This window comes from Ornithorhynchus anatinus, chromosome 17 (assembly GCF_004115215.2).
Source record: "Ornithorhynchus anatinus isolate Pmale09 chromosome 17, mOrnAna1.pri.v4, whole genome shotgun sequence".
NCBI classification, from domain to species: Eukaryota; Metazoa; Chordata; class Mammalia; order Monotremata; family Ornithorhynchidae; genus Ornithorhynchus; species Ornithorhynchus anatinus.
The window spans coordinates 40,886,876-40,914,676 of NC_041744.1; the positions used below are offsets into that span (position 1 = coordinate 40,886,876).

At 45.8% G+C, this 27,801-nt stretch overlaps 1 protein-coding gene across 4 annotated transcripts; it reads left to right on the top strand.

Moving 5' to 3' along the window:
• Positions 1-4,722: 4,722 nt before the first annotated feature.
• LOC114817666 (killer cell lectin-like receptor subfamily B member 1B allele C) lies at positions 4,723-27,124 on the top strand. Of its 4 annotated transcripts, none has more exons than XM_029081647.2 (6): positions 4,723-4,945; positions 13,979-14,071; positions 15,976-16,089; positions 17,160-17,311; positions 17,610-17,722; positions 26,713-27,124. In XM_029081647.2, the coding sequence occupies exons 1-6, from the start codon at positions 4,876-4,878 to the stop codon at positions 26,912-26,914; spliced, it is 744 nt and encodes a 247-aa protein (XP_028937480.1). In that variant the 5' UTR covers positions 4,723-4,875; the 3' UTR covers positions 26,915-27,124. The 4 variants fall into 4 exon arrangements, with proteins under 4 accessions (XP_028937480.1, XP_039770504.1, XP_028937481.1 ...); XM_039914570.1 differs by having other exon boundaries at positions 26,597-26,804; XM_029081648.1 differs by lacking the exon at positions 26,713-27,124 and adding an exon at positions 24,169-24,560.
• Positions 27,125-27,801: the final 677 nt, after the last annotated feature.

Genomic DNA, 27,801 nt, shown 5'->3' on the forward strand with positions numbered 1-27,801 from the left:
AATCTCTTGCTGCCCTGGTTAGGCAAAGAATTGTGGGAAGAACTGTGTCAGGCCTTGCATCAGCCAATGAGGGAGGTGCATATCCTGAGCTGCAGTGTGGTAAGCAAGGCCAACCCTTATTAGTAGTACTAGTAGTAGTATTTTTTATGGTATTTGTTAAGTGCTTACTCTGTGCCAGGAACTGTACTAATCACTGGGGGGGGATACAAGCTAATCAGGTCAGACAAAGTCCATGTCTCACATGGGGCTCATAGTCTTAATACCCATTTTACAGATGAGGTCACTGAGGGACAGAGAATTCATTCATTCACTCATTTAATCATATTTATTGAATGCTTACTGTGTACACTGTGTATTAAGTGCTTGGAGGGATACAATATAACAATATAACAAACAAGAAGCTTACAGTCCCACAAGGAGCTTACAGTCTACAGGAGGACCCACACAATTATGTAAATAAATTAATATATTATAGTTATGTACATAAGTGCTGTGGGACTAGAATGGGGGATGAATAAAGGGAGCGGGTCAGAGCAATGCAGAAGGGAATGGGAGAAGAGAAAAGGAGGGCTTAGTCAGGGAAAGCCTCCTGGAGGAGATGTGCCTTCAGTAAGGCTTTGAAGGTGGAGATAGTAACTGTCTGTAGGCTATGAGGATGGAAGGTGCTCCAGGCCAGTGGCAGGTTGTGGCCTAGAGGTCGGCAGTAAGATAGATGAGATTGAGGTACAGAGAAGTTAAATGGCTTGCCCAAGGTCACATAAGAGACCAGTGGCGGAGCTGGCAATAGAATTCAGGTCCTCTGACTCTCGGGCCTGTTTATTTATTAAGCATTTTCTGTATGCAGAGCACTATACTAAGCAATGGGAAAGAATATATGGGAAGGAATTAGACATGGTTATCATCATCATCAATGGCATTTATACCATGATGATGATTGATTTAGTGCTCACTATGTGCAGAACACTATACTAAGGACCTGGGAGAGTATAATACAATAGAGGTGATAGATGTGTTCCCTGCTTACACAGAGATCTAGAGGGGGAGGCAGACAGTATAAATAGTTTATAATATATAATTTGCATCCCTATCCCTTGGGGATCTCACGATCTAAGCATATAAGTAAGAAGAGGGACTGTAGAAAGACTCATCAGGAATGATGAAACATTAGAACACAGCAAGAAAAATACACAAAATAAAAACAAAATCAGTAGGGTGCTGGGTCTAGAGGAGAAGAATTTTAGGTTTCTTTGGGGCTCAGAGTTGAGTGCACACCAGTAGCCACAGCAACCACTATAGCAGCCATCAGTTTTGTGGAGGCTTCTTGCTGCAGGTATTATTCCCTTTCCCATTAGCGTGGTGGAAGGCATGAGCCACCTGTAGCCTTGGCAGAGGGTAAAGGATGGAAATAGCTGATCACTCAGTATAAAGTCCAGACAGAAAGATGATCATTTTTTCACTTCCCGTGTTTGCTTCTCTCTTTGCCAGTTATGGAACAGTGTCATGGTTTTTTAGGTTGTTTTTAATGATATTTGTAAAGTGTACAGTGTAGAAGGCACTATAAAAGCACTGGGGTAGATGCAAGATAATCAGGTTGGACATAGTCTATTCCTCACATGGGGATCACAGTCCCCATTTTACTGATAGGTAACTAAGGTAAAGAGAAGTTAAGTAACTTGCCCAAGATCACACCACAGGTAAGTGGCAGGGGTAGGATTAGAACCCAGGTCCTCTGAATCCCAGGAGTGGGCTCTTTTTACTTGGCCATGCTGATGTATTAACCAGTTAGTCCAGATGAATGCCACAGTTGCAGAAGATAGGCTTGTTGGGATGAAGACTGGGCCATTAGGAGTGGGGCTGGGGGAGGGGGGAATTGAGGGAAAGGAACAAGGCAGGCTGAGGACAGTGGTAGAAATGGAATGGGGCAAATGGGAAAACTTACCTGGATGCATCACAGAAGAGCTCAGAAAGGTCTCGAGTGTCCCCTCCAGAAAAATTTTCTCCTTCTCCCTCCCTGGGTCAGTGGATTGGGTAGGGCCTGTGGCCTGGCCCTAGACTTGGGGAAAGCTTTGGGAAGTAGGGGTGGGAAGAGTTCAGGTCGGCTGTGCTGCCACACTGCCCACTCTGTGGGTGTTTCTGGAACAGCCGCAGCAGCAGCATCTGGGCTGTGAAAAGGTCAGGGGTGTGCCAGGCACTGGGCCTCTGGGCTGCCACTGGCCCAAGGACCCTTAACCAGGCACCCTTCCTGAGGCTCCATGAAAAAGGGAAGCGAGGGTGAATTTACCTTGAGGTTGAGACCCACTTCTGGGACAACCACTGTTCTGTTCTGTCCCCCTCCCTGCTGGCTTCATTCACTCTAGGGACTCTCTGACTCCTCCACCCCTCACCTCAGGACACATGCACAGCCCCCTCTTGAGTAATGGGGAATCACTGGGACTGCTCCCCCAGACTGTGCTCCTCAACCCATGGCCCAATCACTCAGACTCTTACCCAGGCTCTGCTCAGAATGTATCTTGGTGAAGCTGGGGGTGGGGCTGTGCTTGGGCTGTGTTGGGGGTGGGGCTGTGCTGCGTCTGGTGGTGAGGTGGGTCTGGGGGGAGGAAGGAGTTATAATTATATAGTCAGGCTACAGCACAAGGACTTAGAAGTGGACTGAAAGACCAACCTCTCCCAATGAGAACTGGCCCATTGACCCTGATATAATTGGCCACTTTATCACTCATGGCTAACCCTCCATGTATCTCCTCGGTGCCATCCTCAAATTTTAGCTATCATTCCATTCTCACATTCTGTCTACCACCAAGTCATAATGTTTCTTCCTGTACAGCATTTTCTAGACCCACCCCTCCCTCTCCACCCAAACTGCTGCCATTCCGGTACTAATGCTGCTCTTGCCGCAGCTAGTCTAGTGCATCAACCTTCTCGCCAGTTTTCCAGCCTCCAGCCTCTCCTGCTTCTATCTACACTACTGGCTACTGCACAGATTATCTTCCTGAAGCACTGCTCAGCCCACATTTCTCCTCTCCTCAAAACCCTCCACTGGCTTCCTGTGTCTTTCCTCATCAAACAAAAACTCACAATTGGTTTCAAGGCTCTTCACCATCTATTTCCACCTTACTTACATATTCTCTTCAACAACTAGTCCCTAATTCTCTCTCTTTGTTCCCTTTAACCAACCTTCTAACTGTACTACTTTTTTGACTTCCCTGCCTCTGTTCCCTGGAGCATATTGTCCCCACGTTGGAACTCTCTCCCTCCCTCCCCACATCAGACAGACTACAGTGCTCACCACATTCAAAACTCTCCTAAAATCCCACCTTGTCTAAGAAGCCTTTCCTGACTAATACCCCACTACCCTGCACAACCCTTAACCAATTCTGGAACTTAAGGACTGGAAAGCAGCTTGGTCTAGTGGCCTGGGGGTCAGAGGGCTTGAATTCTAATCTCACCTCTATCACTTGTCTGCTATGTGACTTGGGGCAAGTCACTTAACTTCTCTGGGCCTCAGTTCTCTCATCTGTAAAATGGGGATTCAATAACCATTCTCCCTCCTACTTTCAATGTGAGCACCATGTGGGACCTGATGAACTTGCATCTACCTACCCCAATGCTTGGTACAAATGCTAAAATCTTAATAAATAATAATGATAATGATAGTATATGTTAAGTTAAGTTATGTAACAAGCACTGTTCTAAGCACTGGGGTAGATTCAAGGTAATCAGGTTGTCCCATGTGGGGCTCAAGTCTTCATCCCCATTTGACAGATGAGGGAACTGAGGCATAGAGAAGTAAAGTGGCTTCCCCAAGGTCACAGAGCAAACAAGTGGTGGAGCCGGAATTTGAACCCATGTCCTCGGACTCCCAAGCCAGTTTCCTTTCCACTATACCACACTGCTTCTCATTAAGAACTCATGTAGAGATGGGTACTAACTTAGTTTGACCACTCTAGCTGTAAATATTTTTATGTTTGCCTATCCAGATAAAGCATAAGCTTCTTGTGGACAGGGAATATGTCACTTCTTTATTCTGAATTTCCCAAGCATCTGTATTGTTTACCTCACCAAATGGGTGCAGAATAAATGCTGCTGTTGCTGATAATAATAATAATAATAATGATAAGGATGGTATTTGTTAAATGCTTACTAGATTCCAGGCACTGTACTAAATGCTGGGTTGGATACATGGATACAAGCAAATCAAGTTGGACACAGTCCCTGTCCCATGTGGGGCTCACAGTCTCAATCCCCAATTTAAAGATGAGGTAACTAAGGCACAGAGAAGTGAAGTGACTTCCCCAAGGTCACAAAGCCAGGATTAGAACCCTTGACCTTCTGACTCCCAGGCCCATGGTCTATCCACTATGCTATGCTACTCATTATTACTACTAATACTACTTGTTTTGGTGGTTCTGACCCTGCTCTGCTCTTTCTCTAGCTGAACAGATAGATTCAGGTAAGAGAACTGCTAATGATGGAAACCACGTGGAGGACCGGCGCTATGCAAACTTTGCATTATTTCTAAGCCACAAAACCCTCCTCTGAGAGTGATAAGAAACTCTCCTGCAGAGTGTAACTTTAGGTGTAAGTTTACCTCTGGCCTCAACCAACCAGAATTGACACAAATACTCTCTTAGCAAACACTCTAGGCCATGGACCTGAAATGGGTCTCCCAACACATCTCTTACAGCAGAGACTCTTCTCAGAGAGGCTGAAAGGTGAACTACAAAGGAAACGTGAAGCTAGCGGATGTCCTGTAGCTCATTTAAGCTTGATCAAGGCTTGAGCAGTGAGAAGGCAGGACTAAGCTGGTCCGCAGGGAGGCTGGAGAGTGGGTGAGAGGTAAAGAAGGGCTGACGGTGAACTGAATGGTCATCAGTCATGGAGAATGAAATCACTTACATGGATGTAAAGATTGCACCCAAGGGAAAACGCAGTCATCCTTCTCGAGGTAAAATCATCTCAGTATTCACACATCTCAAGTTCTACTAAAGCGGAAAAGATTTAAAATGACAGTGAATAAGTGTAATGTGTTCAGCAATGTGTTTTGAAGAATAATCTGAGCGTGTTTAGAATTTACTAATTCCTGGCAAACTCCAGGATTGGAACAGAATTACATAGAGTGCTGAGTTATAGGAAAATGGAGCTCCGCAGAATAGTTAACTAGTATAATGTAATGAAATCTTTACTGTACTGCAAAATTCTCTGCCACTGACTTTCTTTCACTACTTTTTTCTAAAGGCAACTGATGAATTGAAGCCCACTGGGTGAATTAAGGTCCTTTGTAGATTCAGATAAAAGACAATACGCTGGTTTAACATTCATGGACTGTTTAAATAATTGTGGAGAGCACTTTCTTTTATACCAAATAGTGTTTCTGAGAGAATAATGCTTTAAGTAAAAATGTGACCTGCAGACTAGAAAAGCATTAGAAACATTCAGCAGCATTGTGTAGTTACTGTGATATAGAAAGATTTCCCATCCATTTGGAGACGTACATCTAGATCTAAAATAGTTAAGCGTTTTGGAGTAGTAAATTGCAGTCATGAAGAAATAAGGTTATTGTTGTGTCGTATTGACTTACATATACTTACGTATACTCTAGAAAATGGATTGACTAATTCAGGAACTGTTTGTCAAACTAGCCCTTGGTTTTAATCTTTAATTGTCTTCCACCATTTCAGTTCTGTCCCCGGGCAGAACTAGAATGGAGATGGCCTTCAATGTGGCATGGATTAGAGCAAAGGAACCAAATTAGGGTGTAAAATCCTTGTGGGCTGGGAAAAGGTTTTGTGTTTGTGTTGGATTTCCCCCCTGGATTTAGTGCAGTGCACTGCTGTTAGTAGGGACAGAAAGAACTTAACTTCAAAAAGAACGGAATACCATTAGTGATGAAAGCCATCACATAGTCAGAGACATGGACCACCCAGCCAAGGGTTAATAGTTTTTTAGAGGACCCCTATGTTCGATAAATTCCTTGATTCACTGCTGGCTGGAAGCCAATATTGCTTTCTTGCTTTTCTCATTTATGGAGATAAATATTGCTGCATTTCATCAGATCGCTGTTGAAAATGTTAAGCATGGTGACTGGTATACAGACCAAATTTTTTTATTTTGGCAAGGACACTTAGTATCTTATGTTGAGTGAAGTCTATGAGGTTGTCTACCTAAGATGTTGCTAAAAGGTTGTCAGCATAAGTGGTCAGTTTACAGAGTTGTTCAAATCCTGTATTTCACTTCATCTAACTCTTTACCAACAGCTTTAAAAAACTCAATCAGCTTGCTCCATCCTACCTCACTTCACTAAACTTCTACTACAGACCAGATCCCAGACTCCATTCCTCTAGGACCGACTTACTCACTGCCTTTATTTATAAATAAATAAATTACAGATATGCACATAAGTGCTGTGGGGTTGGGAGGGGGGATGAATAAAGAGAACAGGTCAGGTCAGCACATATGGGAGTTGAAGAAAAGGAAAATAGGCTTCGAAGTAGGGGCAACTAATTGTCTGTAGGGTATAAGGAGGGAGGGCATTCCAGGCCAGAGGCAGGATGTGGGCAAGAGGTCAGTGGTGAAATTGATGAGATTGAGGTATAGTGAGAAGGATGGCATCAGAGAAGTGAAGTGTGCAGACTGGGCTGTAGTAGAGGAGTAGTAGAAGAGTGGTGAGGTGAGGTAGGAGGGGGCAAGGTGATTTTGTGCTTCGAAGCTGATAGTAAGGATAGTAAGGAGTTTCTTTTTGATGCAGAGGTGTAGAAATGAACAGACTAAAGAGAGGGAGTCGAGAGAACAGGAAAGGGTGGAAAGTAGCTGCCACCCGTTCACCCCAGCGGGGTACGAGTGACGAACAGCCATGAGCCATCCCGAACCCTGTACCTTTATTTGCAAGCATTTCCGCGTTCCACTCGACTGCAACCCTTCCAGTGTGCACCCCAAATCCCACCCAACCCCATTGCGTTGCCATACTCCACCCTCCATTCAGAACCAGTTCTTAGGAGTGGTCCTTATAAGGTAATGTAATTGACACATCGATACTCAAACTTAACTGACTGATCTACCACAGGAAGGAGATTAAATGGAGACAGAATGTCTAGTACAATATTGGAAGGAGACAGAACAGAGACAGGATGGTAAATCGTCCAGTACAATGGGCAACCACTGGAGGTTCTTGAGGAGTGAGGAAACATGGACTGTACATTTCCGTAGAAAAATGATCTAGGGAGCAGAGTGAAGTATAGACTGGAGTTGGGAGAGAGAGGAGCCAGGGAGGTCAGCAAGAAGGCTGATATAGTAATCAAGATGGAAGAGGAGAAGTGCTTAGGTTAATGTGGTAGCAGTTTGGATGGAGAGAAAAAGTGCATTTTAGTGATCTTGTGAAGGTCGAACTGACAGGATTTTCTGATGGAATGACTATGTGGATTGAATGAGAGAGTGAGGAGTAAAGGATAATGCCAAGGTTATGAGCTTGTGAAACAGGAAGGATGGTGGTGCCATCTACAGTATGGGAAAGTCAGGGGGCTGACAGGGTTTGACAGGGTTTGGGTGGGAAGATAAGTTCTGTTTTAGACATGTTAAGTTTGAGGTGATGGTGGGACATCCATTCTAATCCTCCGTAACCTCTCTGCTGCCTTTGACACTGTCGACCATCCCCTCCTCCTCCATACCTTATCTCACCTTGGCTTCACGGACTCCGTCCTCTCCTGGTTCTCCTCTTACCTCTTTGGCCGGTCATTCTCGGTCTCCTTCGCTGGCACCTCCTCCCCCTCTCATCCTTTAAGTGTTGGAGTTCCTCAAGGGTCAGTTCTTGCCCCTCTTCTGTTCTCCATTTACACTCACTCCCTTGGTGAACTCATTCGCTCTCACGGCTTTGACTACCATCTCTACGCAGATGACACGCAGATCTACATCTCCACCCCTGTCCTCTCCCCCTCCCTTCAGGCTCGCATCTCCTCCTCCCTCCGGGACGTCTCCACCTGGATATCGGCCCGCCACCTAAAACTCAACATGAGCAAGACTGAGCTCCTCATCTTCCCTCCCAAACCCAGTCCTCTCCCAGACTTCACTATCACCGTGGATGGCACGACCATCCTTCCCGTCTCTCAGGCCCGCAATCTCGGTGTCATCCTTGACTCATCTCTCTCGTTCACCCCACACATCCTATCTGTTATCGAGACCTGCCGGTTTCACCTCTACAATATCGCCAAGATCCGTCCTTTCCTCTCCACCCAAACGGCTACCTTACTGCTACGGGCTCTCGTTATATCCCGGCTAGACTACTGTGTCAGCCTTCTCTCTGACCTCCCTTCCTCCTCTCTCGCCTCTCTCGCCTCTCTCCAGTCTATTCTTCACTCTGCTGCCCGGCTCATCTTCCTGCAGAAACGATCTGGGCGTGTCACTCCCCTTCTTAAACAACTCCAGTGGTTGCCTATCGACCTCCGCTCCAAACAAAAACTCCTCACTCTAGGCTTCAAGGATCTCCATCACCTTGCCCCTTCCTACCTCTCCTCCCTTCTCTCTTTCTACCACCCACCCCGCACGCTCCGCTCCTCTGCCGCCCACCTCCTCACCGTCCCTCGGTCTCGCCTATCCCACCGTCGACCCCTGGGCCACGTCCTCCCGTGGTCCTGGAACGCCCTCCCTCCTCACCTCCGCCAAACTGATTCTCTTCCCCTCTTCAAAACCCTACTTAAAACTCACCTCCTCCAAGAGGCCTTCCCAGACTGAGCTCCTCTTCTCCCTCTACTCCCTCTGCCACCCCCCCCCTTTACCTCTCCGCAGCTAAAAACCCTCTTTTTCCCCTTTTCCCTCTGCTCCTCCACCTCTCCCTTCCCATCCCCACAGCACTGTACTCGTCCGCTCAACTGTATATATTTCCATTACCCTATTTATTTTGTTAATGAATTGTACATCGCCTTGATTCTATTTAGTTGCCATTGTTTTTACGAGATGTTCTTCCCCTTGACTCTATTTATTGCCATTGTTCTCGTCTGTCCGTCTCCCCCGATTAGACTGTAAGCCCGTCAAACGGCCGGGACTGTCTCTATCTGTTGCTGACTTGTTCATCCCAAGTGCTTAGTACAGTGCTCTGCACATAGTAAGCGCTCAATAAATACTATTGAATGAATGAATGAACATCCAAGTAGAAATGTACTGAGGTCAGGAGGAAATGCAAGACTGCAGAGGGGGAGAGAGATGAGGGTTGGGGTTGTAGATTTGGAAATCATCATAGAGTTCGTAGTTGAAGCCATGTGAGCAAATGAGTACTCCAAAGGAGTGGGTGTAAATGGAGAATACAAGGAGACCCAGAACTGAACCTTAAGTGACACCTACATTTAGGGGGTAAGAAGAAGAGGAGAAGCCCGTGAAAGAGAATGAGACTGAGCAGCCAGTGATATAGGAGGAGAACCAGGAGAGAACAATGTCAGTGACACCAAGGTTGGAGAAGGAGGTCTTTCCAGAAGGGGGTGGTTGACAATGTTGAAGACGGCTGAGAGGCCGAAGAGGATGGAGTAGAGGCCATTGGATTTAGCAAGAAGGAGATCATTGGTGACCTTTGAGAGGGTGGTTTCTGTGGAGTGGAGGAGTTGCAAGCCAGATTGGAGGGGTTCAAGGAGAGAATTGGAGGAGAAGAACTTGAGACAATGGGTATAGACAACTCATTCAACAAATTTAGAGAGGAAATGGAGGCGGGAGATGAGGCAATAACTGGAGGGAGGCGTGGGGTCCAGGGAGTTTTTTTTTAGGATGGGGAGACATGGGTATGTTTGAAAGCAGTGGGGAAGAAGCCTTGGACAATGAGCAGTTGAAGATAACAGTTAGGGAGGAAAGAAGGGAGGGGCCAAGTGTTTTGTTAAGGTGTGAAGGAATAGAGTCATATGCACAAGTGGAGGGGGGGATTTTTAGAGAAGGCAGGAGATTGCCTCTAGAGATACTGCTGGGAAATATGGGAGAATTGAAGAAGGGTGGGGAGTGGAAAGGGACTGGGGAGGGCAGGGGAAATTTTAGGGATCTCACTATGATCAATTCTCTCTCACAGTTTCTCCATCTTGAACACTCAACTGAGAGTGTCCATCATTCCAGATGAGAAACTCCAACATCACCAACTAAAGGAGTGGTTGGGATATGATTATGAGTCTTTGCTGGAGCCTGCAAAAGAATAAACTTGTTCTGGCTATGGTAACTTTCAGGTGCTAGTAAGGAGTTTGTTCATATTAGGTTATATGAACCTTCTTCTCTTCATTACATACCTGGAAGCTGGATAACTCTTTCTGAATATCTCTCTGCACCTAGGAAATCCTGTTTCCATCAGATCTTTCTTCTTCTTCAATGAATGTTCCACTTTCCTGAAAATTGAGCAAGATTTGCTAATCCCCAAACCTTACTTGGTGAGGGAGACCATAACTGATTCTCCATCTGTTTGGGCATCTTGCAAGGATGTGTTGGTTTGTTGAACTTTGATGAGGTCCTGATGGAATAATTCCTGTGAATGAGATGCAGTGAACTCATAACACCTGCATCATCCATTTCTAAATGAAGTTCCCTCCCAGTTCAATAATTTATCTAGCTATATGCCCAGAAGTCTCTTCTGCTTCTTGAAAATCTGACACAAACCGTGGGCACAGGTCCCCCAAGACCCATTCACTGTTGACATCTTAAGCTCAGCCCCAGATGGAAAGAAGCAAGGAGGGATTTAATTCAGGGATTTACCTGAATCTATTGGCAGGAATTTCAGGGCTGCAGGAAAGTTTGGTTTAGGAAGGTTAAGGCATCAAATGATAATGGCTGGGTACCTCAGTGCATGTATTGTGGAGGTGCTGTGACATGGGGCATACCTGTTAACTATATATCTATACCCATATCTATATCTATCTATAGATAGGTAGATATACATTTACATAGCTATTATATATAACATATGTATATATACATATAAAGTAATGGTATTTGTTAAGTGCCTACTATATGCCAAGCTTGGTTAGCTACAAAGTTAGTCATTTGGTCACAGTCTCTACCATATGGAGCACACAGCCTAGGAAGGAAGGGGTAGGATTTCATCCCACTTTTTACAGATGAGGAAACTGAGATACATAGAGGTGAAGTGACTTGCCCAAGGTCACAGAGCAGACAAGTGGCAGAATTGGGATAACAACCTAGGACCTCTGATTCCCAGGCCCGTGCTCTTTCCACCAGGCCATGTTATTTCTCTAAATGTGTGTATGAATATATGCATGTATAAATATGTGCAAGTATATGTATGTATGCATTTATATATGTAAATATATATTTGTATATGCATGTATTTATACACACACACATATATATATATGTGTATATATATATATATGCAAACATACATACATTGAGAAGCAGCGTGGCTTAGTGGAAAGAGCACAGGTTTGTGAGTCAGAGGTTATGGGTTCTAATCCCAGCTCAGCACTTGTCCACTGTTTGACTTTGGGCAAGTCACTTGACTTCTCTGTGTCTCAGTTACCTCATCTGTAAGATGGGGATAAAGACTGTGATGCCCACGAGGGACAACCTGATTACCTTGCATCTACCCCAGTGCTTAGAACAATGCTTGGCATGAAGTAAGTGCTTAACCAATACCATTATTATTATTATTATTATTATTATTATATACATATCTATGTATATGTATGTGTTTATGTACATACAAAAATAAGAAGTAAAAACCCACTGGTGACAAGGATGAACAGTTTTGTTCTAGAAGTCAGTCCACAATTTCAGCTAGGCTCCTCTCCTAGGGGGCTGAGGCTAGGCAATTCAGAAAACAGTTCTTATTAGATACTCATTTGCCTCATGAAACACAAATTCTTCATGTGACCAGAATGATCTCACATTCAACACCTGCCAGTGCTCTGTGTGAGGAAGTCTCAAGCATACAGAGAAAATGTCCCTGAAGCCACAGAATGGTAACAACACAAGAACCTGGCCAAGGGACCACAGAGCAGCACATCTGGTGACTGGCTGAGAACATATCTGGTAGCAGGGTAGGGTCCCTTCTCCAGCCCATGGAATGCATCATGTGCCTAGGCCTGCTGGCCTGGTCCAGTTGGACCATTGGTTTTTGGATCCCTTTGCCCCATTATCCTGTTTACATGTGGGAGGGTGAGGAAGGAAAGGGGGAATGAGAGAATGGCAGATATGAAGCCTTGGGGAGGGAGGCAGAAGTTCTCAGTGAACACTCCTGGGGCCTGTTGTCACTTCCCTGAGACTTTGGCTTGGGTTCTGGTTCTAGCAGTTCTCCTCTTGAGAGAAGTCACAGCAAAGTCAGAGGGACCTGTGCCATCACTCCCAACTTAGGACACTGTGGGTTTTTAGGAAGCTGATGATGTACCCAGACAGCAAGAAGGAAGCAAACAGGTCCAAGTGCCCTCTGATCCTCAGATTGAGCCACCCCTTCACCACCCTCCTGTAGCTTTGTCACCCTCGCTTTTGGGGCACGAGCAAAATTCCTGCAAAACTCAGTCAAGAACCGTGAGCAGAACTGGTGTGTGTGTGTGTGGAGAAGGACAAGCCCTGCCCACTCCTGAAATCTCCCAAACCAGGTGTTGACCCAATCAGGAGCCTCTACCTCGAGGGGGCTATTGGAGAAAAAGAGAAGCCGACCTTCCTGACATCTCTCATACATTTCCTGGAAGAGGCGACTGGAAGAGACAGATGAAAATATCAATCCAGAAGCCTCCCAGGTTGATCAGGGCAACACATGGTCCCAAATCCATGCCTAAACAGGAGCAAACCTAACCATTTGGCTCAATTCCAAGACCACACTATGAGTGAGAGCAGAATTGATTATCTCAGATTGGTTGGTAGTCTTCAGGGCTCTGGAGTTTTGTGAAGCTATTATGGGCTTTGCCTGATGCAGACATGACCAATTAATGTATCACTGTCTTGTTCAGCAGTTAATGAGTTTATCCTAGTACACATCCATGAGCCTGGATGTAGAGAAATGGCAGAGACTAGGAGCCATCTAGGAGGGCTCAGTGAAAACCTTGCAAAATGTCCACTAAGCAGATCAACGAGAAGCTGTTCACACATGGCACCCACGAATCTCAAGAAGCCTCCCTTCATACACTCACACATCTATGAGCTGTTAACAATTCTTAGGTGCTAAAACCAAAAACAGAGGCAAAGGTGGGACAGTGCTGTCATATTTTCTAAGTTGGTAACTTCTCACCCCAAATGAAAGGATACAGAATGTTTCTGTTACTTCACTGAAGTTGTGCTTTATGATATCTTTGTACCATGTATTCTGTTTTCTGGGCTTTGTCTTCCCTCTTCTGCTTACTGTTTCAACAGTTTTAGGCTTCAGCAGGCCATATGTAAATAAAGTGCATAAATCCAGCTCTATGGTCCATATTCATGGGTGATTTCTTCTATGCACAGAGGCACTTTGGTAGCCTTCTGAATTCCTCAGTGCAGAACATGAAAGCTAGGAGGTTCATTCATTCATTCAATAGTATTTATTGAGCACTTACTATGTGCAGAGCACTGTACTAAGCGCTTGGGATGAACAAGTCAGCAACAGATAGAGACAGTCCCTGCCGTTTGACGGGCTTACAGTCTAATCGGGGGAGATGGACAGACAAGAACAATGGCAATAAATAGAGTCAAGGGGAAGAACATCTTGTAAAAACAATGGCAACTAAATAGAATCAAGGCGATGTACAATTCATTAACAAAATAAATAGGGTAATGAAAATATATACAGTTGAGCGGACGAGTACAGTGCTGTGGGGATGGGAAGGGAGAGGTGGAGGAGCAGAGGAAAAAGGGGAAAAAGAGGGTTTAGCTGTGGAGAGGTAAAGGGGGGGTGGCAGAGGGAGTAGAGGGAGAAGAGGAGCTCAGTCTGGGAAGGCCTCTTGGAGGAGGTGAGTTTTAAGTAGGGTTTGGAAGAGGGAAAGAGAATCAGTTTGGCGGAGTTCAGTTCTGTTACAGCTTTGACCTTTCTCCACTGTAGGTCCCAGGTCTCAGCAACCTGTATGGTATGTGGCCACCGTTTCCCTGGGGATTGCTGCACTTTCGCTCCTGGTTACCATTGTGTACCTGAACAGTGAGTGCTTCTGCCTGGAATACACCATGGGAGCTCTGGTTTAAGCTGGTTTCACCTTTATTCCTGATCTTTTCATTTTTGGGTATTCATTAATGGGGATGGGAGCAGGGGGACAGAGATAGAAGAGCAAGCCAAGCCAGTAAGCCCTGCCCCATCGGAGCCCTGACTCTCTGAACAGCTGCATTGGAGGCTGCCTGTTCCTCCCTCCTAGCAGTGCTGGGAGCAGTAGTCTCAGTGCTGGATGGTTTCAAAGGACACTCCCTCTTCTGCTCTCTGCAGAAACCTGTTCTCTAGCTACCAGCTTCTGTCCTGCCCAATTCTGTGAAGGCTAGGAGATCAGCACCCAGGGTTACTGGGGATAGAAAGAGGGTAGGGGCTGCTGGGTAGTGGGGAGAGGAAAAACAGAAAAGTGAGGGAAGAAAAAACAAGGCAGGAAAGAGGGAAGTCAGAGTGGGAGAGAAAGAGGGGGAGAGAGAAAAAGGATGTAATAAGAAAGAAAAGGAAATATAGGAGGAAGGCAAAGGGAGAGAGAAAGTGGGACAAAAATAGAACTTGAGATGATGACGGGGAAGAACAGTAGGAAGGAGAACAGACAACTGGATCTTCACTGGTGGAAAGGGTACAAGCAAAGGAAGAATAGGATCCTAGAAAGGATGAAAGGAGAAAGAGAGTGACACAGCATAATCATCATCATCATCAACATCAATATCAATGGTATTTATTGAGTGCTTACTGTGTGCAGACCACTGAACTAACTCCTTGGAGAGTACACTACAACAGACATTTCCTTTCTCCAGTGAACTTATAGTCTAGAGAGGAAGACAGACATTAATATAAATAAATGATTTATAATATATAATTTATAGATATATAGCAAGATGCAGAAAGAAAGTTTGAAGGGAGGAGGCACTGGGATGTAAGAAATATTCTGAGCAAATGGAAAGATTTGGGTTAAAGGGTGTGGGCTGGTGAAGATGTGTAGGAGATAAGGAGGGAGTAGGAGGCTTTGAAGAAAAGAGAGATTTGACAGGGAAGGGGTGGAGAGAAGGTAGGGGGTCTTGACAATCATTGACATATATTGAATGCTTACTATGTGTAGAGCGCTTTACTAGGTACTTGGGAGACTATAATACAAAGGAGCTGGTCAAAGATTTTACAATCTATTGGCCTACCAGATTAGCCCTAACAGAGGTTCAAAATAGGCAGTGGAAAAATGTCTCACTATGGCTTTTTACTTGGTTGGGTAAAAGGATCTGGTTCTTCCCAAACCATTGAGTTCACATTGGGGGTTGGGGGTGGGGGTGGGGAGGCAAAGGGGCGGCTATGGGGGTTGGAGTACCAGGGTGCAGGTCATGGTTCATTGCCCAGGGTGGCTTGCAGGATCCAGCCACACTTTCAGAACTGGAAAGATGCTTTACTTCTGAGGCTTACATGAGGTCCTTCTGCCTGGGTGTCTCCAGGATCCTCTGTCACAGGAACTCTGGGCCAGTCTTGGAGTTAAGAAGAGTCACACTGGACCCCAAATAGCATAGAGGAATTCTAGGAATCCACAGTTTGTCACCTCTCCATTTCAGTGAGACCATGGGCTGGTGCAGGTGGATGAGGGAAGGAAGATGCCATGCCTTCACCCTCGGGGTATAGCTACAGTATGCATCTATTTTTAAGCTCTGCCCCCAAAATGCCATCCCTGAGTCTCACATTCCCTAGAAGCCCCACCCAGAAGTCTGGCAGTGAAAATGAGCCTAGTAGGAACTCTCTCTGTCCATTGGTTTCTAGGAAACTCTTCCTCCCCCGACAAGCTGCGCCCAGCCACAGAAGGGGTTCTGTGACAACAAGAGTGCAGGGGATGAAGATAGCATAATTTTCCATCTCACTATTCAGTTAACTTTCTTTTCTTTTTTCAGTCTGTAAGGTACACAAAATGAAGTGTCCCAATGTTTCCTGTGGAGACAGTTCTAGGAACATGACCTCAAAAAGGCTTGCAGTCCTGAAGGCGGAGCTATGTGCTGGCCAACAGGGTGAGGAAAGATGATGAAACACTGAGTTGCTGTCCAGAAAACAAAGCCTATGGCTCAGACCTCATAGGAGAAAAACCCAGGAACAGTCAGAGATCTTTCTTCAGACCAATAAAATGTTTTCTCTCTGATGCTTCTTCTTTTTTTATGGTGTTTGCTAAGTACTTACTATGTGTTGAACACTATTCTAAGACCTCGGGTAGATACACATGGATTAGGTTGGACACAGTACCTGTCCCACATGGGGCTCACACTCTAAGTAGGAGGGAGAACTGAGGCACAGAGAAGTTAAGTGACTTGCCCAGAGTCACACAGCAAGCATTTGGCAGAGCTGGGATTAGAGTCCAGGTCTTCTGCATCCCAGACCCATGGTCTTTCCATTTGGCAACACTGCTTTTCTTCAGAAAAGACTTTCCACTGGGGAAATCTCATGTTCATCTAACCCGTCTCAAGAGAAACCAGGATATGGGGAACCAAGTGGTGACCGGAGCAGGAAGGGGTGAGAGGAGGAAGGCCGTGCTGGACAAATAGGAGGAGGCCACACACATGGACAGGCAAGGCCTTGCTGCTCTACCAGGGGCAGCCTTGCTCCTTTGTCATGTCACAGGAGGAGCAGGAGTTTGTGATGTCACAGGAGGTGCAGAGCCTGGGAATTATGAGGTCCAGGTTGGGTTGATGCTGGCTTGTGTCTGAGGTGAACTGGGGCAGGAGGTCAGTAGGGTACAGCCAGGGGCAGGAACAAGAGGCCAGGAGGTCAGCAGCTGAAGCGGCCAAGGGCCCATGAAGCTTATTGTGTTGAGAAAAGAAAGGTGAGTAAGGCATGAAACTCATCTGGAAATCCAAAGATGGATCCTCCAGGACAGGGGACCATGGTGACTAGTATGTACAGACAAGGCATGTAGTGTGGAGGGAGATATTAAGAGACAATGACAGTTGTACTTTCCACACAGAAAGCACTCAATAAATGTGATTGAATGAATGACCATGGGCACATTTTTGTCCATCTCCGTAATGCAAGAGCTGAAATAATTGAAAGCATCACAAAATGTTTCATGTCATGTCATTTCCCTCAGGTGCCGTGTGTGAGCTCTGCCCCCCAGGGTGGCAGTTGAACAGAAGCCGGTGTTACTACTTCTCAGGAGAGAATCAGAGTTGGGAGGCCAGTGACAGTGACTGTCTCAATAGGAAATCCTGGCTCCTGGTCCTGGAGGATGAAGCTGAAGTGGTGAGAATTGAGGAGAGACTCAAGGTTCCCACACCAGTGCGCAGCCCCCCTCCTCCCACACCTCCCACCCCACATTTACCAGAACAAGCTGGGATTGCTGAATGGTGCCTGCTCCTGTTCTGGTTATGAATGTGAGGGGCTTCATCCTCCCCAAACAGGAGTCTGGGGAGAATTATGTGGTTGTGTCCTTGGGGCAGAGCTCTGAGCTGGTTGGCAGGCATGGGCCAGGAAGGAGGGCTGGAGGGAGGTGCTGGCTGAGAGACTGTCAGGACTCAGCCTGTTTCCATTGACTCCACAGGACTGGGTCTCTAAAATGAGGCCAAAAGATGACTATTTCTGGATCGGGTACAAGTATAACCAAACTCAGAGACAGTGGACATGGTTGGTCGACTCTGGATTCTCCGGATACAGGTGGGCCCCACTTCAGGTCTGGGACATGGGACTGAGACAGGGCCATAACATTCAATCCCTCTTAAAGCCCTAACATCCTTGTCCAATGGCATTGAGACCAGACCTTGCTGTCCAGCATTATTCTTCTTCTGGGTGGAGGGAGGAGGAAAGAAGTCACATAAAGCATCTTCCGGAACTAAATGCAGAATAGAGGGGTGGGTTCAGATTCCAGTGCATGCAACAGGGTGGGTGTGCCCAAGGGAATGGGGGTTTCAGAATGGATGCTCCCCTTCCACACCCCAACCATCCTCTTAGTGGGCTGACTGGGGTCCTGGGGGAAGACTCCTCCACTGGATCTGGCCTGCAAGCAACTTGGAAGACCACTACATTCAAACCTCCATCTGCTCAGCACACTGGGCATGCTGCTGCTGGCCTCAGTCACAGGTCCCCAGGGCAGCTCACTGATTTTCCTTTTTGTCTTGTTGGATTCCTAATTGAGTCCTGACTCTTCCTTCTCTCCGCTGTGCTTCATTGTGAATCTCTTAAAGCAAAATCAGTTTTTGTATTAGGATATTTGTTATTGGTAATAGTTTCAATAAAGAAGGGGATATGGGACTTCTTCCTCCTCTCTTTTCTCTTTCTCTCTCCTACCTCTTCAACCTCTCCTACTTTTTCTCATGTTCTTCTTCCCCCCCTACACATTTCCCTCCTAGCTTCCCCTACACTCCTCTCTCCTTCCTGCCATAAAAATAAGACAGGAAGGCTATTTGGAGTTTCTGTAAACTATGATGGGAAAGATAGCTAGGAGAAAAAAATGAGGGAGTTAACATGAGAAGTTCAGTTTTAGACATATTGAGCTTAAGGTGTTGACAAGATTTCCAAAAAGGAGATGCCCTGAAGGAAAGAAGAAATATGAAATGGTAGAGAAGGTGAGAGAGAGAGAAGTCAGGGATAATGAGAGAGATTTGGGAGTCATCCACATATAGGTGGCAGTTGAAGCCATGGAAGTAGATGATCTCCCCAAAGGAGTGAGTGTAAAATGAGGAAAGAAAGGGACTCAGAAATAAGCCTCTAGCAACATGCACAATTAATTAGTGAGAGGTAGAAGGAAGCAGATGATAGGTTGGAGAAGCAGCGTGGCGCAGTGGAAAGAGCATGGGCTTTGGAGTCAGGGCTCATGAGTTCGAATCCCAGCTCTGCCACTTGTCGGCTATGTGACTGTGGGCAAGTCACTTAACTTCTCTGTGCCTCACTTCCCTCATCTGTAAAATGGGGATTAAGACTGTGAGCCCCACGTGGGACAACCTGATTCCCCTATGTCTACCCCAGCGCTTAGAACAGTGCTTGGCACATAGTAAGCGCTTAACAAATACCAACTTTTTTTTTTTTAAAAACAAGGGAAAAAAGGGACTCAGAAATAAGTTTCTAGCAAACCACACAATCAGTGTGAGGTAGACAGCTTCCTTTCTTCCTTTCTTCAAACCCTTTCTTCCTGTAGACCCTGCCTCTTCTCCTCTCTGCTTTCTATAAAACCTCGCCATAGTCACTCTGTCATCACTGTCCCTTGTTTTGAGCTCAGCTTTCTCACACCTCGCACTCTGCTTTCTCAGCTTCTACATTCAGGCTGCAGATCACTGGTGGCAGAAATCCAGGCACTGAGCCAACTATGAACTTTTTTTCAGCTTCTTTAAATCTATTCTTGATTGCTACGAATCTGCCGTCTCTTTTGTTCAATCAGTCAATCAATCAATAGTACTTATTGAGCTCTTTCTGAGTGTACAGCACCATTCTAAGGTGCTTGGGAGAGTACAATGCAAAAAGGTTGGTAGACATGAACCCTGCCAACAGGAGTTTTCGTGTTAAAATAAATTATGAATATTCACATAAGTACTGTGGGACTGAAGGTGGGTAAATATCAACCTCAAAAACCTTACTTCTCCTCCATCAATGACTCATGCCCATGTTCCCACCAATGAGTCCAGACCTTCCTGAAGTGCCCCTACCTTCTCCTCTCGCCACTGGTAACCTATCCAACAACTTTGTTGACAGAATGGAAAACATCAGCTGTAAGTCCCCCAAAGCCTGCTTCCACAGCTCCCTCCCTCCCCTATACCCTCTCTCTTATCCTTACCAGCCATCTCTCAAATGTAGATCTTCCACCTGTCTTTAAAACCTTCCCCTCTGTCTCTGTCTCTGATACCATCCCTTCTTGCCTCTAAGAAAATATGCATCCACTCTCCTTCCCTCCCTGACTGCCGTCTTTAACTTCTCACCTTCTGGTGACTCCTACATCTTTGCCTTTAAACATTCTTAATTTCCCCTACCCTTAAAAAAAACAAAACCCTAGATCCCACTGTACCCTTCAGCTATTGCCCCAACCCCCTGTCCCTATTCCTGTTCAAACTCCTTGAAAGGGGCACAAACACCCACTACCTCCACTTCCTCTCCTCCATCCCTCGTCTCTGCCATCTTCAGTCTAGTTCCATTCTGTTTCTTTAACTAAGATTGCTCACTTTCTCCCAGGTCACCATTGACCTCTTTTTTGCCAATCTAATGAGCTCTAATCTTTCCCAAACTGCTTCAGCTTCTGGGTATCCTTCAGTGATTGTGGGCTACTCCCTTATCCTGGAATGCAACTTGTAATGTTGCTTTTACCAACATATTTCTCTTCTGGTTTTCCTTTTATTATTATTAGTAGTATTAATAGTAATAATTATGGTATTTATTAGCCCTTACTATGTGCCAAGCACTGTACTAAGTGCTTAGGTAGATACAAGATAATCAAGTTCCACATGAGACTCACAGTCTAAGGAGGGAGAACAGGTATTGAATGCCTATTTTGCAGATGCGCAAACTAAGGCACAGAGAAGTTAAGTGACTTGCCCAAGGACCTATAGCAAGTAAATGGTGGAGCCTGAATTAGAACCCAGGTCCTCTGATTCCCAGACCTGTGGTCTTTCCAATGGGCCATGTTATTTCACTTTTACCTCCCTGGAGTCTCTTTCACTGACTCCACTTTCATCTCTCAATTGTGTGTGTTGCTAGAGATTTATTTATGAGTGCCTTGCTTTCCTCATTTTACACTCACTCCCTTGGGGAGATCATCTGCTTCCATGGTTTCAACTGCCATCTTTATGTGGCTGACTCCGGAATCTCTCTCATTATCCCTGACTTCTCTCTCTCACCTTCTCTACCATCTCACATTTCTTCTTTCCTCCAGGGCAACTCCATATGGAAATTCTGTCAACACCTTAAGCTCAATATATTTAAAACTGAACTTCTCATCTTCCCTCCCTCATTTTTCCCCCAGCTATCTTTCCCATCATAGTTTATAAAAGCACCAGATATCCTTCCTGTCTCATTTTTTATGGCATTTGTATAACCAAAAGCAACAAGGATTGGTTGTCTTCGAAGCCTACAATGCTGGCATGATTCTGGATTTCTCCTGCCCTTTCAAATCTTGTATTCATTCTGCCACTATAGCCCTATTTGTTTTTCCTGCACAATATTTCCAGAATCCACCTCTCCACCAAAACAGCCACTAGTCTTGATCAGGCACTTGTCATATTCTACCTCGATTACTATATCAGCCTCCTCACATATGTTCCTGTTTCCAGTCTCTCCCTTCTCCAGTCTATACTTCATTCTGTTGATTAGATCAATTTTCAAAATTATCATTCTGCATATGTCTCTCCTCTCCTAAAAAACCTCTAATTGACTGTGCTCCATCTGATGGCACTAGGTGAGTGATTGAGCAGATTCTCTGTTCCTGGCATCACTGGCTTTTCTTCCTTTTCTGTGTGAAGAGAAGCTTGTTGGATCATCACAGTCCAATCCAAGGAACAGACGTGTGGAAAACGTGAGCTCAGGGTCAGGCTGGGTCAGTAGTGTTGAGTCTGTCCCTGTCATCAAGATTGCCACATGGTATGAACTGAGGATGGAGAGGCTGAAGGATGTGTCCTGCCATCAGATAGTCAAGCTCTGTCCTGAAACTCCCTTAGTGTCTCTTGGCACCCATCTCTCACTCACCCCTTTTCCCTACCTTGAATATTGATAACAATAATAACATTAATAAGACTTAAGTGCTTACTATGTGCCAAGCACTTTAGTAAGGATTAGGAGCATACAAGATTAATCAGATTGGTAAAAGTCACTGTCCCACACCGGGCTTACAGTCTACATATGAGGGAGAACAGGCATTGAATCCCCATTTTACAGATGAGGAAACTGAGGAACAGAAAGGTGAAGTGACTTGCCCATGTTTACCCAGCAGTCAAGTGGCAAATCGAGAATTAGAACCCAGGTCCTCTGACTCCCAGGCCCAAGCTCTTTCCTCTAGGCCATGCTGCTAACATTGCCAGTGCTTAGAGCAATGCTTGGACTCTTCCACTCCTCCTCCTCCCTATTTCCTCATCTCTTGTTCCAGGCCCAGATGCCCTCAGACCCCCCCCCCACTGTCATTCTTGCCCCAGCCTTTCCCTAGAACTTTGGGGTTCAGCTTCCAGTGGCCTGTGGGGGAGGAGGATCTCAGGGTCCCATCCTATCAGCAGTCAATGCAGGTAGCATAATAATAATAATAATAATAATGGCATTTGTTAAGCTCTTACTATGTGCCAAGCACTGTTCTAAACACTGGGATAGATACAAGGTTATCAGGTTGTCCCTCTTGGGGCTCACAGTCTTGATTCCCATTTTACAGATGAGGTAACTGAGGCACAGAGAAGTTAACTGATGCCCAAAATAACACAGCTGACAAGTGGCAGAGTCGGAATTAGAACCCATGACCTCTGACTCCCAAGCCTGGACTCTTTCCACTAAGCCATATTACTTCTCTATGCAAGGCGCTGTAAGGCACTGTGAGGGAAGTAGCAGATTCAGGATTAGAACCCAGGTCCTCTACCTCCCAGGCCCAAGCTCTTTCCACTAGGCCACACTACTTCTATGGGGAATTCCCTCCCCCTTCACATGCAGCAGACATCTGCTCTCTCTATCATCATGACTCTTCTTACTAGAAAACCTTCTCTGATTAATGCTTATCTCAACAATTTTTATTTCCTCCTCCTGCCACTTCAACACTTCCACATTATCTAAGCAACTGGTTTCTTTCATCTGTCTGTAGTACTTACATACATATTTTTATACTCTGTTGCTTCATCATACTTCAAATTTATTTTAATGTTTGTCCCCCCTACAAGACAGGGATCATGTCTATGGACTTTCCCAAGAACTTAGTACAGTGCTCTGCACTCAGTAGGTGCTTAAAGTATACTTTTGATTGATTGATTTATTGGGTCATTAAGGGCTACCTCACTGAGGGCTGAGCTGAGTGCCTTCTCCGTCCTAGGGACAAGTGGGGACCCAGTGCTCTCCCTTGAGTTGCTACGTCCATAACTCATCTGACTTCCCAGTCTTCCTCAGCTTGGAATCCCTTTCCAGTTCTCAGTCCCTCTGGATCCACACTTCTTCTCCTTCTTATTTCCTCATCTCTTGTTCCAGGCTAAGCTGACCCATGACACCCCTTACAGTCAATCCTGCTCCAGCCTGTTCCAGGCACTTTGTGGTTCAGCGTCCTTTGGCCTGTGGGGAAGGAGTGTCTCAGAGTCCTATCCTATCAGCAATCAGTGTGGAGAGCATGTGAGACCCTGTATGGGAGGAGGGTGTCAGGACCCTATTCCATAACCCATCCATGAGGGGAGTATGTTTGTCCCTGTAGGGGATGAGGGTCTCCAGAACCCATCCTATCAGCCCTCAGTGCAGAGAGTGTATATGGTCCTGTGGGGAAGGAGGGTCCCTGGACCTCTCCTATCAAGCCTCCAAGGGGGTAATGTGTCTGGCGCTGCAGGGGTGGTGCAAGCATCAGAAATTGGAGCCCTGAAGCAACAGCTCCTCCACTCATCTCCAGACAGGGCAGCCTGGAATCTCCCTCCAACTATGGCTGAGAGACATCTCCTTGACTCTGTCTTGGAGCAGAACTGACAAGCTTCTTTCAGCTTGCCAACTCTCCCTTTCTCAAATCAATCAATCAATCAAGGCATTTATTGAGCTCTTACTGTGGGCAGAGTACTGTACTAAAAGCTTGGGAGAGTACAACACAACGGAGTTGCCAGACACCTTTCCTTCCCAACAGGAGTTTATAATCTAGAGGGGGAGACAGACATTAAAATAAATTATGAATATGTACTTAAGTATTGTGGGGCTGAAGATGAGATGCATACTGAGTCCAGATTCTAGGGTATAGGTGATGCCTAAGGCACAGAGAGTAGGGGAAATGAGAGCTTAGTTGGGGAAGGCCTCTTGGAAAGGTTGCAATTTTAGTAACATGTGTAAGGTGCACATAACCAGGTCCCCATGTGATGGAGACCTGGCCCTGCCCCAAACGCAGGCCCAACTAAGTTCAGAACAGGCCCTGCCCCTAAATTCATTCATTCATAATCCAGTGGCGAATGAAAGGTCATTTCTTCCTTTAGCAGCATAAAAATGGATAAAAACATATCAGGAATGGACTGTGCCTCTCTCAAAGCGAAAAACGAGCTTTCTTCTGACAGCTGTAAATCCACCCACCGCTGGATCTGTAAGCGAAATATGACTGTGCTGGAGCTCTGAGTGAGTGTGGACATGTTCCTAGCATCCTCTGAGGCAGCCCTTTCTCACACTGGTGGGGAATGATGCTCATTGTCTCCTCCTCACACGTTTGAAGCAGTCTACAATCCCTATACTGGGAAGCTCAGACTAAAAACTGCTCCCCAGAAACGACCAGTCAGAATACCATTTGGCCAATAGGATGTGGGGGATGATTTTTCCATTGGGGAGTTTATTGTAAAAGTGGAAAAAGCACATTTTATTAAAATATTGAACTTGCTCTGACTTGTGTTGAATTTGAGTGAAAATAAATTAGTCACTAAAAACTAGGCTCTGCATTCAGAGAAGGAAAGAGATCTGAGAGGGCAAATTTCCTTCACCTTTGACCTAGTCTTGACCCAATCTTCTACTCCTCAACATCGCTGAAAACCTGCTCTCCTCAGATGACACTATTTCCCCTGCATTTCTCTTCCAAGGCAACTTCATCTTCTTACACTACCCAAGACTCACTGGGAAAGGAGCAGTTGGCTTCCTTCACCACCCACCTTCTGGTGTTGCTTTATAATGATCCCAGCCCCTCCAACAATCTCTTTCTCCTCCTATCCTCCTAGGCACTCCTTATCTCCTCCTTTCTCCTCCTCCCTCCTCCTATCTCCTTGTAGACACTCAATTACCTATCCTCACCTAACCTTGTTCCTCTCCCATATACTTCTCTAACACCAACCTAATGACTGTGCCTCAGTTTCATTTCTCTCATTGTTGACCACTTGCTCCCTCCCTCCTGCCTGGAACTCCCCCTTCATATCTGACAGACCACTAAAGTCTCCATCTTCAAAACCCAACTAAAATTATAATCTCCTCCCCCATATACTTCTCTAACACCAACCTAATGACTGTGCCTCAGTATCATTTCTCTCATTGTTGACCACTTGCTCCCTCCCTCCTGCCTGGAACTCCCCCTTCATATCTGACAGACCACTAAAGTCTCCATCTTCAAAATCCAACTAAAATTATAATCTCCTCTAGGAAACCTTCTTTTCATGTATTCCCCCACCCCCACCCCACCCCAACTATGCAATACCTCCATTCTGCATCACCTCTTAAGTACTTTGTTACCCCACCACCACAGCATTTATGTTCATACCTTACACTCTGTCACTTGCCCTATCTATACTATATTTTAATGTGTGCCTCCCCAGCTAGACTGTAAACTTCCTGAGGGAAAGGATCATGCCTATCTACTCTATTGTACTCTCCCAAGCATTTAATACAGTGTTCTGCACATAGTAAACAATCAATAAATTGCTTTGATTGAGTGATTGATTGATTGAACACAAGAAGTAATGCCGGAGCCATACTGCTGAGGCTGTCAGGTTGGGGCACCCAGCTGAGAAGTGCTGACATCTCTGGGGACCTGGGTAAGAAACACATGTTTGGTTGTAGCAGAGTTCTTAATATAGAGGCAGGGCCAGGGTCCCTGTAGCTCTATGATATGGAATTCAGTGTACTAAAAAACCTTGTCCTTTCTTTACTGACTCAAAGACTCCTCAGTCACTGCAGTAGAGAGAGACATGTCATATGGGAGATTGTCAGGCTCATTTAGTATCTCGATGCCACTTTCCCACTGGAAATGAATTTGATGCCCAGCTGATGACTTGTGATTTTAAATTTATATCCATTAGTTCAGGGATCTGAATCCCTGATGCTCCCTGTAATAGCTGTGAGTAGTGAACTCAACTAATGAGGGTGTTCATATCCGATTCTTGTCTCATCCTCTTCTGACCCCACACAAGCTGGCATGTAGTGAGAAAGAGAGTAGACAGGTAGGAAGCAAAAAACTTGACTGAGAGTTTTAAGGTCAATGGTTAGAAATATATGCTTGAGTCCAAGAGTTATGGGCAACCAATGAAGCTTTTTGAGGAGTGGAGAGTGTGTCTTTGCCTGGGTGATGTCCTGCCCATTGTTGAGGGCAGTGGTGGTCATCCACCTAGGCTGTGCTGGCTGCACTGTCCAGCGGAGCCCAGAATCCCAACTAGGAACGTATCCATGGTTGGTGAGAGACAGGGAGGAACAGAAGGTTTCAGCTTTCTTGAGAGGCAGGTGAGTGGCATCAGCAACAGGAGTGGAAGGGTTGAGGGTGGGTAGGTTTCTGCAGGGTCTATAATGTGGGTGAGCAGTAAGGAGGAGTTGGGAGAGGGGAGGGGGTGTGCAGCACTGGGGCTGGGAGCCAAAGCAGGCACATTCACCTAATGGAGAGTTCAGACTGCTGCTGCTGCTGCTGCTCTGAGACTGATGTTCCCTTCCCTCTCTTCTCAGAAATCAGAGCCCTGGTTCCAGCCCCAATTTACCCCTTCTCCCCCTCCATATGTCATCTGGAGGGTAGAACTCAGCACAACCCTCTCCAGGTGCCTCCTTTCCTTCCCACTCCCTAGTACTCGGCCCCGCAGTGTCGGGGACTGGATTTTGACACTTCCCCCTCCGGGCTCTGGGGTCCAGGAGACATCCAACCCCAGCACCTTGCCTCTGCTCAACACTCAAGTCCTGAACCTTGGCCATGTGGTGGCAGTGACCCAAAAAGGCTGGACCCAGTGTGCTCCACCAGGAAAAGTGATTGCTGATGTCAGTGACGACTGATTGGCTGCAGGAACAGATTGATGGCCAAGCACCCAGTGGAAGACCGGAGAGGGATTTGTGCTGGTGTGATTTGTGATGGAGGAGGGAATATGTAAATTAATAAAGATGGAAGGGGTCAGGGGCTGATACCTTCTCAGCCCCTGGACTCATGGATATGAGTTAGGATCTTTTGGGAGGGAGTGGAAATAAAAGCGTGTTTAGATTAATAAATTGCTGTTTGGGTGTTTTCTATGCTACAGTTCTCTGGGGAGTGGTAAAGGGAGGTATGATCAGAACAATGTTAAATAACATCATTCCAGCAGCAGAGTGGAAATTGGACTTGAAAAGGGAAAGACTGGAGGCAGAGAGATTAGTAGTCAAACCCAGGACAGAACAGATTCTCTAGACCAAGGAAGTAGTCATCTGTACAGAGAGGACTGGTGTAGATGGTTATCATCCCTTTACAGTTTCCGATGGGCTAATACCCAAAGAGCCCGTTTTTGAAGCATCACTGTCCCCCCAAAACCATCATAAAAAGACAAGAATAATGATGAATATGGAAAGAACTGTTAGAACACTATGTCTAAAGCACCAGTGAGCCTTTGGCTAAAGGAGGTGAGATTTTCTCACCATGCAGAGAGAGCTGATTAAATTCTACAGTCCCAAAAGCCAGAGCTCCAGCTCCAGCCACAGCCACAGCCAAAGCCACAGGCCACAGACATAGCCACAGTCACAGCCAAAGCCATATTCATAGCCAAAGCCCCAGCTATCTCCACAGATTAGCTGAAGTGCCACAACCATAGCTGTAATAACAGTTATAGCCATAGTTACAGCCAAACCTCTAACCAAAGTCACAGTCACACACACAGCTATAACCACACTCATCGCCACAGTTCCACTCACAGTCT